Here is a 14,981-nt window from a genome sequence, read left to right as displayed (position 1 = left end):
GATCCTCATTCTCAATAGCTGAGGTGTGCCTCACAGCTGAAGTACCACAAATAGCTGGTCAAATGCAAAGAGGACTAATTTCGCTTGGAGGCAAATGCTGACTAAACATCTCTCCAGGCTGCCAGTTGCACTTACATGCAGCTATTTTAAGCTTTTAGAACTTGGGGGGGGTGGGGGGTGGGGCGGGACGGGGACAACACATGACCATAAGCTGTGCAATTACATTTAGATCAAAAATCATTGCTAGGGCAGAGTTCATTAGATCTCTGCAAGTGTATTGTCCTTACCGTTGGCAAACCTTGTTTAGAGTGTTTGGATGCTACGATGGCATGAATAAATGAAATTCCTCTATTCTCCAAGCCTGATTCTACAGCACTACACAGTGCCTGTAGGGTGCTTTCACCTGCCTGCTTTGAGGCCAAGCTCCTTTGATTTTGCAGGCCTGTGCCTTGGAGTCCAAGGACTGTTTCTGTCCTGTGAAAAAGCCAGAGACTTACAGAGGTCAATAAGCCTCTAGCAGCTGTGTGTTGTGGCCCAGCCACCAGCTTTATGTTCTGTTCTTTTCCTTTATTGCAGCAATTCAGCTTTGTCTCCCTGCCCACGGATGTCCTGGAAATAGAAGTTAAAGACAAATTTGCAAAGAGCCGACCAATCATCAAGCGTTTCCTGGGAAAACTCTCTATGCCGGTTCAACGCCTCTTGGAGAGACATGCCATAGGGTAAATTTGCTGCTTATGCTATTTTCTATTGTTTAACAAGTGTGTTGCTGTTTTTTAGTCCCTGGTGATATATCATTATGGTTGATATAATGATGTTGAGGGGAAGTTATTAAACTGACAGTTGTCTGATGAATTATGTTGGTCTTAATTAGAATTTATAGGACTACGGGCCTGACAAAGAATTCCCTCTATAACCTTATCCATTGCATTTTGAAAAGTGAGAGCTGGCATTTAGGAAAGAAAATTGTTTTGTGTGTATCGTGGCTGTGAATCTGGAGAGTGCAATATTTTCAATTTGGATATTATTTTAATGTTATCAACAGGCTGTTTTCATGTTTCAGGGAATTACCTATGGGCTAAAATCATGCCAGATCTCTTCCTCCTCCCTTTAGTTTCTGGACAGTGGAAATATTATAAAAAAAATATGTTTGGCATGTTGTAACTAAATCTTTCTGACCCTATAATGCTGCCACGGAATAACCAGTTCACTTGAGTTCACCAGCCCTGCCCTGCTTCCCCTTTGCATGAAAGCCCTGGGAAGGTGTACGCTGCCAAAGTAACGCAAACCAAGTTTAGGAAGATGGATAGTATGCAGACAAGGCCAAAAAGTTGGCTCTAAACTTTAAGGTTTGTACCTTGAGGAGCAGGGAGAGAAAGAGTCATCTACTGAGGAGAGCATAGGCAACATGGTTCCCAAGAAGGCGTTTTTGAAAATTGGATCTCAATTCAGCAGAACAGCGGGAAGCTGAGCTTGTTGGAAGTGTTTTTGAACAGCTGGTTCAGAAACTGGTTGTGATATTGACAGCTGAATCTACCAGAAGGGACTAAGCTACCTCCCTTCTCAAGTAGGGAAGATAGAGTAGCTTTTCAGAAACCAGATGGAAAAGAACAGCTTGGGGAAGGTGGAGCCCTATAACTGATATCACTGGCTTCCCTCTGTATGAGAAGATTTCTCATCGTCTTCTGATTATATCTTCCTATTTTACTTCCTTATTGTAAACACTGTCTATCTAAGGATATACTTTGCTAAGCGCAGTGCCTCCAACCTGCACCTAGATCTGGCTTAGTTTTAATACCATAGTGGCTTTTAAATCTCAGGCAAGCTCAATGACAAGTATACACCCAAGTTCAAAAAGATCATACACAAATCTTGAGATCATCTCATTTATATGAGTTTCTGATGCATGTGAAACTATCCTAGCAAATATATTGGGCCCAACTGGAAGTGAACTATGTTTCTTCAAAAGATGTATAAATATTACTATTTAGTGAACCCTTTACACTCAAAAAATGCTTTGCAAACATTGATTCAGCCTCATTTTGGGCAGCTGGGAAGTTAATCTCTTCTATAGTTTCATTCTGTTCTGAGGGGTGGATGAAGTGTGGCAAAGGGAGGGACCTGCACAAGGACAGAATGGAGTCATTGATCAACCTTGTCAGGAAGGTGTTCTCCTGATATTTCAGCTTCATAGAGGTAAGAGGGGTGGAAATAGATGAAGAGCAGTCATTCAGCCAGTTTGAAAAGAGAAGGTGGTAAGCGGGGACTGGCCTGTACAGGATTTTGAAAGAAAGGACAGGAAAGCTGAATTTTCTGCAGATGGTGAAGGGAAAGACATACAGAAATGCAAGGTTCTGCAGAAGGGTAGATATGGTCAGATCAGCAGGGAAGTGAAGTCTTGTTACAATAGCCGAAGTGGGAGTTGTTTGCTTCCCATGTCAATATTTTCATACCCATACTGCAGAAGTTCCATTCCCACCGTTCTCTTTCTCTCTATACATACGTGCTTGTGTTTCCCAGAAGCCTGTCTTATTCACTGACTCAGCTGTTCCATTGTAATTGAAGACATTGTCCTCTCCTTCTCTGCCATTCGTTCTCTTGTATGCAAGTCAACACTCCCTCATGGCTGGGTTGAATAGCCTTTGAAAACCATTATGTATTTTTGTAGGACGCAGCAGCTTTATCTATGCACTGCAGACATTGGGTAGGTTATAGTCTATTGTGACGATATTTGTTTTCTTTCAGGGACAGGGTTGTAAGCTACACTCTGGGTCGCAGGCTTCCTACAGATCATGTCAGTGGCCAGCTGCAGTTCCGATTCGAGATAACTTCTTCCATCCATCCAGGTAATTCTCAGTCTTAACCCATCTTTTATCTAGATATTGGGGTTTTTTTGCTTTACATTCTTTCTCCTCAGAAATCTGAATTCATTCCTGGCTGCTCTGGGACTTTAGGTACAGTCATGAGCAAAGGAAAGTGCATAAAGTCCCCGGTCACAGGATGCATCGTGAGTCGCAACTTCTTCCCTGTTTCCCCTTAGATTAGAGCTATTGGTGTCTCATATCCCCTGGTTCTTGGCTGCTTCAAATAGTCTGCCACATCACTGGGAAAGAAGAGGGTGGAAAACTAAAGTCTCATCTGCTTCTCTATCACTGTCCTGGGGAAGTGCTAGATGAGCTGTTATTTGTAGTCATCTGCATTTGAGCACTTCATAAGTAAAAACAGAGAATGTAATAGTAGAGATAATCAGAAACTTTCTCATTTTGATTACTTTTAATGGAAAAAGTAAACCAAAAAAGAATTCAGTGTTCCCCTTCTTCCCTCCCTTTTGGTTTGGTTTTGGTTCGCATTCTCTTGTAGTTATTAGGAAGTCACTGTCACAAAGGTGTAAGTTTGAACCTTGATTTTCATGTCAAAGTCTCAATAGCATTGCTCAGGGACTTTTTGCCTCTCTGTGATAGTGCCCTCTCAGGTGTACTTTGTCAAACCAACACCGGCTGCATTAGTGGATGGAAATCGTGACCTGCCCCTTGCTGGAAAATCCTGACTTCTGTCTTTTGACTGTTTGGGTGGCCTGAAAGAGGTCAGGTCATCTGGCATCTGGGTGAGGTGGTACAGATGACAGTCACATCAAAGGATGTTTTGGGGAAAGTTTCTGCCTTTCAGGGGTGTGAAAAACAGTTTTTTAAGTTCTCTGTGTTGGAGTCCCATCAACTTCAGCAAGAAAACAACACAAAACCTCAAACATCAAAACCTCAGGGAAGACTTCCTTGTCATTCCCATGGTATTCCTCCAATGCCAGTTTGACTCAGAGGAGTTTCAAGAAGGTGTTACTTTCAGGTTGTGTTGCAAGGAGTCAGGGGGCTGCATTACTACCATGAGTAAGCCCCATGATTGTTATATCCACTGTACAAAGACTGCCTAGCAAAAAAAGCAGCATTTCTTGATAGCTGCTCAGTTGCCCACTCATTTCACACTGTAATTTATGCTTTTAATTTTCTCAGATTGCTGTGGATGCCTGCGCCCCCACAGCCAAGCTTCTGGTTCAGTCAACACTTTTTGTTAAAGGAGTAAGTAATTTCTTTTCCTGTCTCATACAGATGATGAAGAGGTCTCCATTAGTGCAGATCCTGAGCCAGCTGACCTCCAGGAAAGCCCTGTGAACAACCCCACAGAGGAAAGCCTCGGTGAGCCTCCATGCATCAACACAGTGACCTCAGAAAGTACAGCACCAGAACAGCTAAATGGATACGGTGTGAACACTGTTGATAGCCCAGGGGCTGTCAAACCACCTGGGGAAGTCAACCAGAACAGCTTAAATGAAGAGCTAGCAGGAGATGGGGAGGTTGATGCGGTGCCAGTTCCTGAGCCCTTGGAATCCATCCCAGGAGAAGCGCTGCCGCCTTTGAGTGCTACGGACCTCACGGAGCAGCTGGCTCTGCTGGCTTGCACGTCTCCTCCTGAGACTGAAGTTAGGGAAAATAACAAAGCCAATTCTGGTATTCAGGGAGATGATGGAGTCTTGACCAGCATAGAAACGTTAGATATTGATGAGGTGAGTGCAGATGTGCATGCTGGCAAGGACCTAGAGAAGAGTCAGGAAGAAGAAGGGGCTTCAGCCCAGGAGGAGGAAGATAACAAGCTACAACTGAGGACCACAGGAAAGAGGAAAAACAGGCCGTGCTCCCTGCCTGTGTCTGAACTTGAGACAGTCATAGCTTCAGCTTGCGGTGAGCCAGAGACTCCTCGCACGCACTACATACGGATCCACAACCTGCTACACAGCCTGCCCTCGGCGCAGATGAGCAGTGATGGGGAAGAAGAGCAAGACGGTGGCAACGGTGCGGAGAACGATGAGGAGTCTACAGTCAAGGAGGCACTGGAGAAGGAGGTGGTCAGTGAGAGTGAGACAGTGGCAGCAGAGCCTCCTCTGGAAAATGAGGCTGAAGAGAACTTCAGCCAGAGCACGGTGCCTCCTGGGACCTTGGATGAGCAACTCTCTGACTTAAATGATGGGCTGTTGGATGGGGAACACCTCAGGACAGGAAGCGAGAGCGAGTCAAGCTCCAGGCCCAATGGTGACAACGAATGCGAGGCGTGCGACACCTCTTGCTACAGCCCCTCTTGCTACAGCACCTCCTGCTACAGTACCTCCTGCTACAGCACTTCTTGCTACAGCACCTCCTGTTACGACAGTAACAATCGCTTCTCCAGCCATACCCGCTTCTCCTCCGTCGACAGTGCAAAGATTTCTGAGAGCACGGTCTTTTCCTCACAGGATGATGAGGAGGAGGAGAACAGTGCTTTTGAGTCAGTGCCAGATTCAGTACAGAGCCCTGAGCTGGACAGGGAGCAAGTGGATGGCTCCTCCCAGTGGCCAGATGAACTAGTAGCTCATGGTGGGAATCCACAAAGAGCCACAGAGAGTCTAGACACCCCAATAGCAGGTCCAAGCAGCAGAAGAGAAGGTTAGATCCTGAGAATCAATGCGCTGAGCAACCCTGATTATCTGGATGTCACAGAGGGCATCAGATAATTGAGGTTTCAGATAGCTCACTGTTAATTTCGTACAAATTTGGGGTCTGTGAGCTGGGCCAGATATCAGGGAGGGTTGGATAATTGAGCCTGTCCTTAAAAATCCCAGCAAAACCAAATAAATCAGATGGGGATCTGTATATGTGGATTCCTGTAGATATACGTGCATCATTATAAAATCAAGATTAGCTGATGTAGTTATGTGCCAGATCAGCATTATCACATCCACCAACTCATTCCTTATTTCCTGGGATTGTTCCATTTCACATATCTGATGTGCTGCCATGTCTCTGATAGTCAGCGAGAGGACCAGCTTGTGCTTGTCAAGGGGCAGATATGCTGATTTACGCCAGCTAAATATCTGTGCCAGTGTCTGTATATGATTGGTAGCCATGCACAGTCATAAGCGTGGAGAAATGCAAATATTTGTCTCTTACGAACCCAGTTTTCCAGCTCTGTTTGTTCCAATTCCCCAAGTATCAAACAAATCTACTTCAGATTTCACAGACCATAGGGCAACTCAACAGAGATTTTTTTTTTTTCCTTAGATGCTTTGAAAATTGAATTATATTGGAACAAATTTCTCATCTCCTTGTCCTTCTCTAGAGATAAAACAAGGAAGTATTTTTTTGTCTTTGTAATTTAGGTACTGTTTTTCCCAATCCCTCCAAACCATTGCATTAAATTCCTCCCTTTGGTAACTCATTTTATGTTGTATGGAGTTACATGAAGGGTGGGTTTGATCACTCATCTTTCCTTCAGCTAGTGCATCATTTTTCTCTAGCTAAAGAAGTAAAGGCCTCAGCAGCAGCTAAGGAGTGTGTAGCAAGGTCAAGAGGTAGTCTTGATGAGACAAATCCTGAGTCATCTGCTCCCACTATAAGTGACACCAAATTAAAATGGCACCAAGAGGATAACATATTTGGGGATCACTGGGAAACCCCAACCAAAGCATCCTTCTACCTTTTCCTTCTCTATTCCCAGTTTATTTACCCCCACCTTCCCACTGCAACAGACCCTGCCCCAGCAGAAAGAAAGGCATAAAGATGGCCTTACACGCTGGACTGTGTAAAGACTTTCTAGACAGCTGGGCCTCAGCAATTATTTGCTCTGCAGAGCAGAATCTAGCCCAGAGAATTAAATTCTGAGAAGTACACAGAGGTATAGAAACCCACAGTTTCCTTCCTTGCAGGCGAGGGTCTTTGCGTGTGGACAGCATTTATGTGCAAGTATACCTAAGGGGGCATGAGCACGCGCGTGTGTGTGTGAGACCATGCTTACAGATTTGGTGGTTATTTTGGAGTGTGTGTACTTTTGAGAGGGGACGTGGGGGGAGAGGGTGTCTTCTGCATATGGATTCAGTAAAGCTCCAAGATTGTGCCCCTTGAGCCTGTATAAAGGGCACTGCAGTGTTCACGGTGGCTTTGCTTTGGTTAGCTGAGAGAGAGCATGTCTGAAGGGCAGCCCAGCTCTTAGCACTCTCTTGATATCACTGGGTGTGCTTCAGTAAATGTGCATGTTGCTTCATGACTTGGCAGCTGTTACAAATACAGTAGATGGGGTCACCTCCGTCCACTCCAGGTGACTGTGATACTACCATGCTTCTGCTGGCTTGGCGTAACTATCTTGACTAGGGAAGAGTCAATTATGGTGAGGTAAGTAAAGAAAAAAAGATGGATGATCTGGTAGTTGGTGCTACAACACCTGTAGTAACAGCACGGTTTTTAAGGCTATGAGAGATGGAGTTTTAGCACTGAGTAATAACTTACATAATTCTGCTGTCTGTTCAAAACATGCAGCAGATGCAACTGTGAGATACGCCTATACACAAGTGGGTTAATGAAGACATTTAACAGGCCATACGGTATCATCAGAGCACCTAGAAGAGGGAGTATTTTTGTCTAAGCGATTTTTCTCACTTCTGGATGGTGTGAGATTTTTTTACAGTTTTATACAAAATTGGCTTCTGTCTTCTAGCTGTTGGTTGTTTAAAGAAAAAAACATAGGTTTTGGTAATTTTTTTTTTTTTTTTTTTTTTTTTACATTTGATAGCTATACGTTTGGTTTTCTTACAAAATGTTCATTCTTAGGCTGTTAAGATTCTGACACTGAAGATAGCTAAACCAGCCAGCACACAGTGAGTTTGGCTTAGCTGAATGGTCTGTTTTTCAATTTTGAAGTATCTGTGTAATTTTCTGGTGATGTTGGAAACACTAAATATATTTTTTCCCTAAGCTGCATCTTTCTGATGCATATAAATGTTATATTTATGCATTTCAGATTCTATCTGTATTAACAGGCCTACCTGGAGCTGGAGGTTATAGTGAAAAACTGTTAACACACAATATTAAAATGTGTCCATTAGCAGGATAAATGGTCCTGGTTTCTAAGGTTTTAAGGACAGACCAAGAAGGAATCTTAATTCTGGAACCTGTGAAGTTTTAACGTGCAGGTTCCTTATTCTCACAGTTAAGTCTAAGATAAGGAATGCTTTTTCATCCCTACTATAACTTCTTAGTTTCTCAAAGGATTCTATAAACATTGACTAGATCTTAAGTTACTTGTTCCTTTCAACAGAACATGAGTTTGGACATTTGCTTAGGTTTCATTTGTTTCATATTTGGATATATAGACATATACAATGTTAGTGTTTAAATCTTCCTCTGCACTGTCTACTGCGTGTCTTTTTCTTCTTCTTCTTTGCCTCTTCTGTATCTCAGGTCTTCCTTCTTTATCTCGGATCCTGACTATGTCTCACTATCTTTTGTCCTCCTCTTCTACCACCTGTCTCCTACCTGTTTCTGGTCTTTCTCTCATTCTCCCTCCTTCCACCCAAGATGGACTCTTTGAATTTTGAAAAATACCTATAGAAGGGGATGATCTTCTGCTTTGCAGGGACTGCAAAATCCTGCAATTCCAGTCCACTTATACAGCCATTGATCTTTTGGAAAAGCGGAGAAAGAGCCAAGGCAGCTTTTAGCTTCATATTCCACTGATGAATTAAAAGTTGGAACCAGGATTTTGCGTGTTCCTGCCAATTTCTGCAGAAGCTTGAGTTTGGTTGTACATGCACAGTATTTCTCAGAGATCAAGCCTGATTCTTCTCTCGCTTACACTTGTGTGTCTATGAGTCCAGAATCTGGCCCATTATAGTTTAACATTGACTCGAACCTGAGATCAGAGCTTGACTGCATTATTTTAATAATTCTTTGGCATATGACTTGTTATTAAAATAGTGCCTGAAAATAGGAATAACCAGAGCTGCTAGTACACCAGGCTAACCTATTTAAAAAATAATCACTTGTTTTACAGTAGCACATTTTTTGAACCACATTGTGAAAACAGTGAATGACTGTCAATGTCTTGAATATCTTGTCCATAGGTGATTGTCCTTTACTCCATAATTCTCAGCCAGTCAGCCAGCTTCCTTCTCTGAGGCCTGACCATCATCACTACCCAACTATCGATGAGCCTCTTCCACCAAGTAAGCTTTAGTTTTTTTAATTTATTGCATTTTTCAGCTTTTCCTGTTAACTCAAACAGTGTAGAGGTCAGTATGTCTTTCTAAATAACCCTATCTGTTCTGTATATACATTCTCCAGAACCCAAGCAATATATGCCCTTTTGTTTCCCTTATTTGATCCTGACTTCAAGTGTTGTCATGTTACTTTGGACAAGCTCCATAACCTCCCTCTGCCTTGGTCTGTCTTATTCATTAGCTACCATGAAATGAAAATAATATTTCCATTTCCAGTCAGTGTGTTTAGACTGGAATGAGTGGGTATCTGTCAGGTGTTGCAGAAGCCTTACCACAAAGCTTTCTGGGTGGTGTATCAGCAAGGTAGTCTTATTTATCTAGAACGTTTGTCTCCAGGTTTGCCATGACCAACTTCAAAGATGGTTTGGGATGGCAGTCCCTGTGGTCTATCAGCTCTGCTTGCAGGTCCAGCAGGAACCCTTTCACAGTCAGGATGCTCCTGGGACAGACAGGTCCAAATCTGAACAAAACCAGAAGAAGCTGGGAAAAGACAGCTCATGTAGAGGGGTCTTGTGGTACTGTCTTTGGATTTGATAATCAGTGGATTTTATGTTCATTATGGACTGTAACGGTGTCTGCAGTTGCGTTGGATAAAAATGAGAGGGTCTTAAATAGCGTGATCGATTAGCAGCCTGATAATACAGGATTTTTACCACCGAATCAACTGCTGGAGATGTTTTCAATTGTCTCTGTAGCCTTTCCCTTGTGTATTCCTGGAGGATTACCCCGCTTTTTGCATTGGCGTTAAGTGCCCAGCAGAGCGCACTCTATGCCCTGCAACGTGCTGCTGATCACCTTTCAACTTCAGCACATGATTTAACGACCTAAAATGTGCAGTGCCTCAGGAAAACAACCAGGTGTCTAAACAAAACACTATTTTTTTCAAAACCCAAGTAGGGAACACACTTATTTGGCCTATGGTGCCCTTGACAAATAATTCATCATTTACCAACCATGCTGTCAGTATTCCCTAAGCCGAAAATAGCCCCGATGCTGGCGTTAGCTGCACAGTAGCATGAGTGATTCAAATGCCTTTAGCCCAGTGAAGTCTTATGAGAGTCCCACTGTGGCTTGCTAGCAAATGATGAAATGGGAACGGTTACCTCTGTAACAGGCAAATATTTCTCTTCCTCCCAGTCTTACCTCAACACTTTGTGAATAGAGCACATTCCCCATTAGAAGACTTAATGATAGGGCACTGACACCAGCTCAGGTAAACAAAACATACTGTGAATCTGTTCCATATTCTTCCATCATCAATTTAATACATTTTTCCTCTTTCTTATAATTATCCTCAAAAAACAATCATTTCTGCCACTGGTTTTCACAAGTGCTTTCACAACAGGGTTTAAGGACATGAAATGCAATATGTGATGATACAGTACAGAAGTGATATCCCTTTGTAGGATTTTATTTTAGCATTTGCATATAACATCATTTTTATAATAAAGGCTGACGCTGTGGGCTTGAATAGGAATAGACTTAGATCTTAATAGGAATAGACTGCACAAAGTTAATTTTAGCAGGAAAAAAGTTGAATTGGTTAATATCACCTAGGAAGCCTGTTTCCAAAAACTCTCCATGAAATTTTAAGGTAATTTCAAAATGAAAGCTATAGCTTTAACCTAGAAATGTTTCTTCTTCTAGCATTCGGTATTACTGTCTCAGTGCATTTAATACCTCTTAATCCTAGATAAATAGTTCTGCAATGTGAAAGGAAGGAACTTTATATTTTAAAGCTGAGTTATATGATCAAACCTGGCTTACTTCTCACATGCAGCATTAGCTTCCATCCATAAGTAGAGCTGAAGATAATTTGCCAGTGCTGCAAGTTTAGTGTTGAATGGTTTTACTTTGGTCATGGAGAATCTTCTCGACAGTCTTCTTGCTCTTTTGGATAGTTTTCTGAATAACTTTATTTCATCATAACCCCACAACAGTTGGTCTCAGGGAGGAAATTTAATGTCGACAGTTTTATTTAGGAAAGTAAGATAGAACAGAATCATTATTTATGTAGGAATGTCATAATGACCAGTCTGAATGTTAAGGCCTATATGAGATTGAGAGAAGATTTGCAGGGTTTGCACGGCCTCATGACGACATTAATAGTCACCCCTTATTATGCATGTGTTTGCTGGTACTGCTGGAAACCCTACAGAACTGAAGCCAAGAAAAATACATGTGCCCAGTTCAGAGCTGCTCTTTGCCGAAGGTGTGACTGAGCTTGGAAAGGAAAAGACAGTGTATTTACTTTGCCCCGCCAGGATTATAGTCCTGCCAGAAAAAGTTGCGTCTTCTGGTATAAATCAGAGCAGTTTCAGAGGCTGCTGTGAAATATGACTCGGCTGATGGAGGGGGATCACTGGAGAACAGAACCAGTACTGTCCTGTCCCCTGCCTGTGCTCCAGCATGCTCTTACTGTGAAGGTTAGATGGAGGTTAGTCTCTATTGTAGTCTTATTTTGCCTGAAAAACTAACAAAAGACCCTGAGGAGATTTGGCTGCTTCCTAGATCACCTATGCCCCTGAAGTAGCGTGAAGGGACTTGAGCACAGCTCAGAAGCAGAGTTCTGTCTGTCAGTTCACCTGTCAGCCTGTTCATCTCTCTGTGCAGGTATCTGTCCATCTGTCCCCAAATCTGGTATCATATGCAGCTTCAGTGACTTGTGTGACTTACAGGTTGTCTTGTGGGAAGGCAGAAAGTGCACCTGCCACTTGTGTACAACAAAAGTATTGGCACTTGCCACCCTATGACAGCCTTCCTGGGTGACCAAAAGAAGAGTTATTCAGCTGGTTGCAAGGAGCAGTACTGCTACAGGTTTCTCAAAAGCCATGGGGGACACAGTTCCAAATATTTTAGCATGCCAGTGCAAGTGTCAGCCCATGGTTTCAGGTGTATATACCCATAAAGCAATGAATAAAGCAGTGCTCACAGATAGGTGTAGTTCATGTCTGTACATACTGCTGCTGGATGTTTGGTACATCCAACAGAGATAGCCTTCCTGAAGTTGTAATCCAGTCTGCATGATCCTGACCTGATATTTTCACTGTGACCTCCAAGCTCCCGACAAGTTTCGTTGCTCTTAGATTTCTCAGTATGATGCTCAGGAGCTTAGGAACTCTGTGTTGCATTTAATTAGAGAGACACTGCAACATAGCCTCTAGAGCTGGTAGCGCACTGGGCTGGATTTTGAGAAGCCCTTGTTTGACTGTGTAGTTGGGTAGTATTATTCTTACTAAGTGTCCATCAGCAGGCTTCGGACCAATATGACCAGCCGGTGTCTTCTGTAGGCTGTCTAGAGTGTGGATCTACAGCATTGCCTACAAGCTTCTAATTATCCGTTGACCTTTATTAGTTGTTACATGTATACTACAATAGCGTGGGGTGAGGGCTAGGATTTGTCCTTTGCCAGATAACAGCAAGGAAAACCAAGATCTTCACGATGTTAAGGTACATCATGTCACCTTTGATCTGGCCAAGATTATTTCCTTGAGGATATTGCTGATAATGCATAGCTCCAGAAGGACCATTCCCCACCCACGGTGGTACACCTGCCACCAGTGACAGTGTGCTCAGCAAGGCTCTGGCCTTCAGCCCGCCTTATGTGTCAGTCTGATTTCCTTCAATGTGCATCTGTTGTACTTGATGTGCTGGTTTTCACTGTCTTATGTTTTAGACAGTGTTTTCACAAAGCTGTGATCTTGAAACAGCTACAACATCCTTGGAAAACTTTACCTGGTGGGAGGAAGAGAGAGTCCTCCTCTTAAAATTATATAGTGATGTTCACGGTGAGAGATGCTATGTGTGTACCTGTGATGTGACTATAGGTTTTGCATCTATAAGGGCCGAGGTACTTTGAGTCAGCTTTGAAAGAAATAATGCATGTGCATATGGCTCTTGTTGTTTTGGAGTCTTACAGAAAATTCCTCCGAGGACTCCCAGTGCTCATCTTTTAAGGTTTGTGGGATTAATGTGTCAAGGGCAGCCAGCCATAGACTTAGGACAGCCTACACTTGGCTGGGACCAGGCCAGGTATGGGAACGGAGTTTAGCCAGGGCTAACATTCAGGGGATGGGAACTGGTCATGAAGTTTCCAGACGCATCAGGAAGAGGAACAACTTCAGTCCTACTCTTAGAGAGTAGGAGATAAAATACATAAAGTATGAAATCCAGCTGATCCTGAATTTGATAATAGAAAACCACAGAAGAAGGAATGGACTCATCAGGGAGGAGGGTATCATAGTAAGAGTATGGGAATAAGAGGAAGTGTTTGCCTCCAAAGGTAATCACCATATGTGGATTTGTGTGTGAATGTGAGTGAGGTTTGTATATATACGTGTAGAAAGTATGTGCATATATTTGTATAGATATGTCATCAGCTGATGGATCATGTAGAAATATGAAGCTAGCAAGTCTAATTTATCACTACTCCATACATTCCAACCAGTTTGATATGTGGCTTTGCTAGCTAACTCACTTCTGAATTTCTCCTGTTCCAAACACTTTTTTTTATCAACATTACCATTTTCCACAAGCCATCATATACCAAATCACTTTTAGTTTTCAGTCATGGGACAACTTAAACATTAGTAGGAAACAATAGTGATGGAAGGCTCGATATTATGCTGCAAACTTTCAATCTAATTAGCATTCATCAGAGGAATAGATTTATGATACTCATCTGTTTAAAGAGATTTCTAAGGATATGTCCAACCAGGCTGTGATCAGTTTTCAGGGGAGCCTTTAATTGCTGTATGGTATCCTTCGAAGCCACTTTATAAAAAAGAGAGAAATGAAACGTGTTTGTTCTGAAACATAACAAAAAAGAAAACATGGGATTTGCCATATTATTTCAGCTGTAATCCTTTTCTACTAAGGGTCGGTTATATGTGGCTACCCCGCCCTGCAATGAATCCAGCCAATTAGTGTTACTTATTGTAAAATTATCCAGCCCTTTAAAAAATGTAGCCACTATGTCACTTGTTTTTCGTAGTCTATGGTAGTGAATTCCATAGGCTACCTATGTGCTATGTGTGAAATATTTATGTATGTGCATATACTGCATATACATATATATGGACAAGCACATAGTATATATACACATTTGAATGTATACTTTGAATATATACACATAATATATGTTGCATGCATGTAGACTATATATATAGTATCTCTCGTGTGTATATACCCTGTCTGTGTATATGTATGTGTGTGTATATCTATCTCCCGCATTTAGGTTTTCTGGAAGGCATCAAACTGACAGCGTCACCCCTTCCTTTTTTTTCCAACCCTAGATTGGGAAGCTCGGATAGACAGCCACGGGAGGGTATTCTACGTTGATCATGTCAACCGAACCACTACATGGCAGCGCCCCACAGCTGCAGCAACACCAGATGGGATCCATAGGTCTGGCTCCATCCAGCAAATGGAGCAGCTGAACCGGCGGTGAGCACTTACACCTATATTCCCTTGAGATCTGTGCTCCCTTTTCTCCACGCTGCCCTAGTGGCTTCCTTCCTTCCCCAGTGCATCGCATTGGCTCCCTAAGGATTCATCATTCCTCCTTGTCCAAGTCCAATGTACACGTTCCTATCCCTGCTGCTGACGTCTTTCAGCTTGCTGGTGTGCCTGCTGTGGGTGTCCGGTACCCAGACTTGCCCACATGAGAAGCGCTGTTGAGTGAAAGGTGTTGCAAAACATTTCAAACAGCAAGAAGAGGCTTTTAGAAAACTTCTCTGAAATGACTCCCAGAAGAGAAGGGAGTGTTCTTCCAAAAGATGGACTTACTTTTGCTATTTAACTGTAAGAGTGGTATTGATGGGTCGGCATCTAGTGCTACACTGCAGAGGTTTCTGAGCTGTTATTGAAATAGGGCTGCCATATCGGTGTGGCATTTCTACTCAAGCTAATT

At 42.7% G+C, this 14,981-nt stretch overlaps 1 protein-coding gene across 1 annotated transcript in view; it reads left to right on the top strand.

Annotated features, from left to right (window-relative positions):
• The window catches only part of HECW1 (HECT, C2 and WW domain containing E3 ubiquitin protein ligase 1), a gene marked incomplete at both ends in the record, with an annotated part of 179,009 nt that overhangs the window by 99,457 nt on the left and 64,571 nt on the right, over positions 1–14,981 (top strand). The window contains 5 exons of the mRNA XM_082329339.1: positions 577–719; positions 2,743–2,843; positions 4,098–5,465; positions 8,915–9,016; positions 14,365–14,515. Coding sequence (XP_082185465.1) covers positions 577–719; positions 2,743–2,843; positions 4,098–5,465; positions 8,915–9,016; positions 14,365–14,515 — 1,865 coding nt within the window. The remainder of the gene's footprint in view (positions 1–576; positions 720–2,742; positions 2,844–4,097; positions 5,466–8,914; positions 9,017–14,364; positions 14,516–14,981) is intronic.

Source organism: Platalea leucorodia (assembly GCF_965183815.1).
Source record: "Platalea leucorodia genome assembly, chromosome: 1".
NCBI classification, from domain to species: domain Eukaryota; kingdom Metazoa; phylum Chordata; class Aves; order Pelecaniformes; family Threskiornithidae; genus Platalea; species Platalea leucorodia.
Note: the sequence above shows the minus strand (reverse complement) of the source record. Positions and strands in the feature narration are given on the sequence as shown.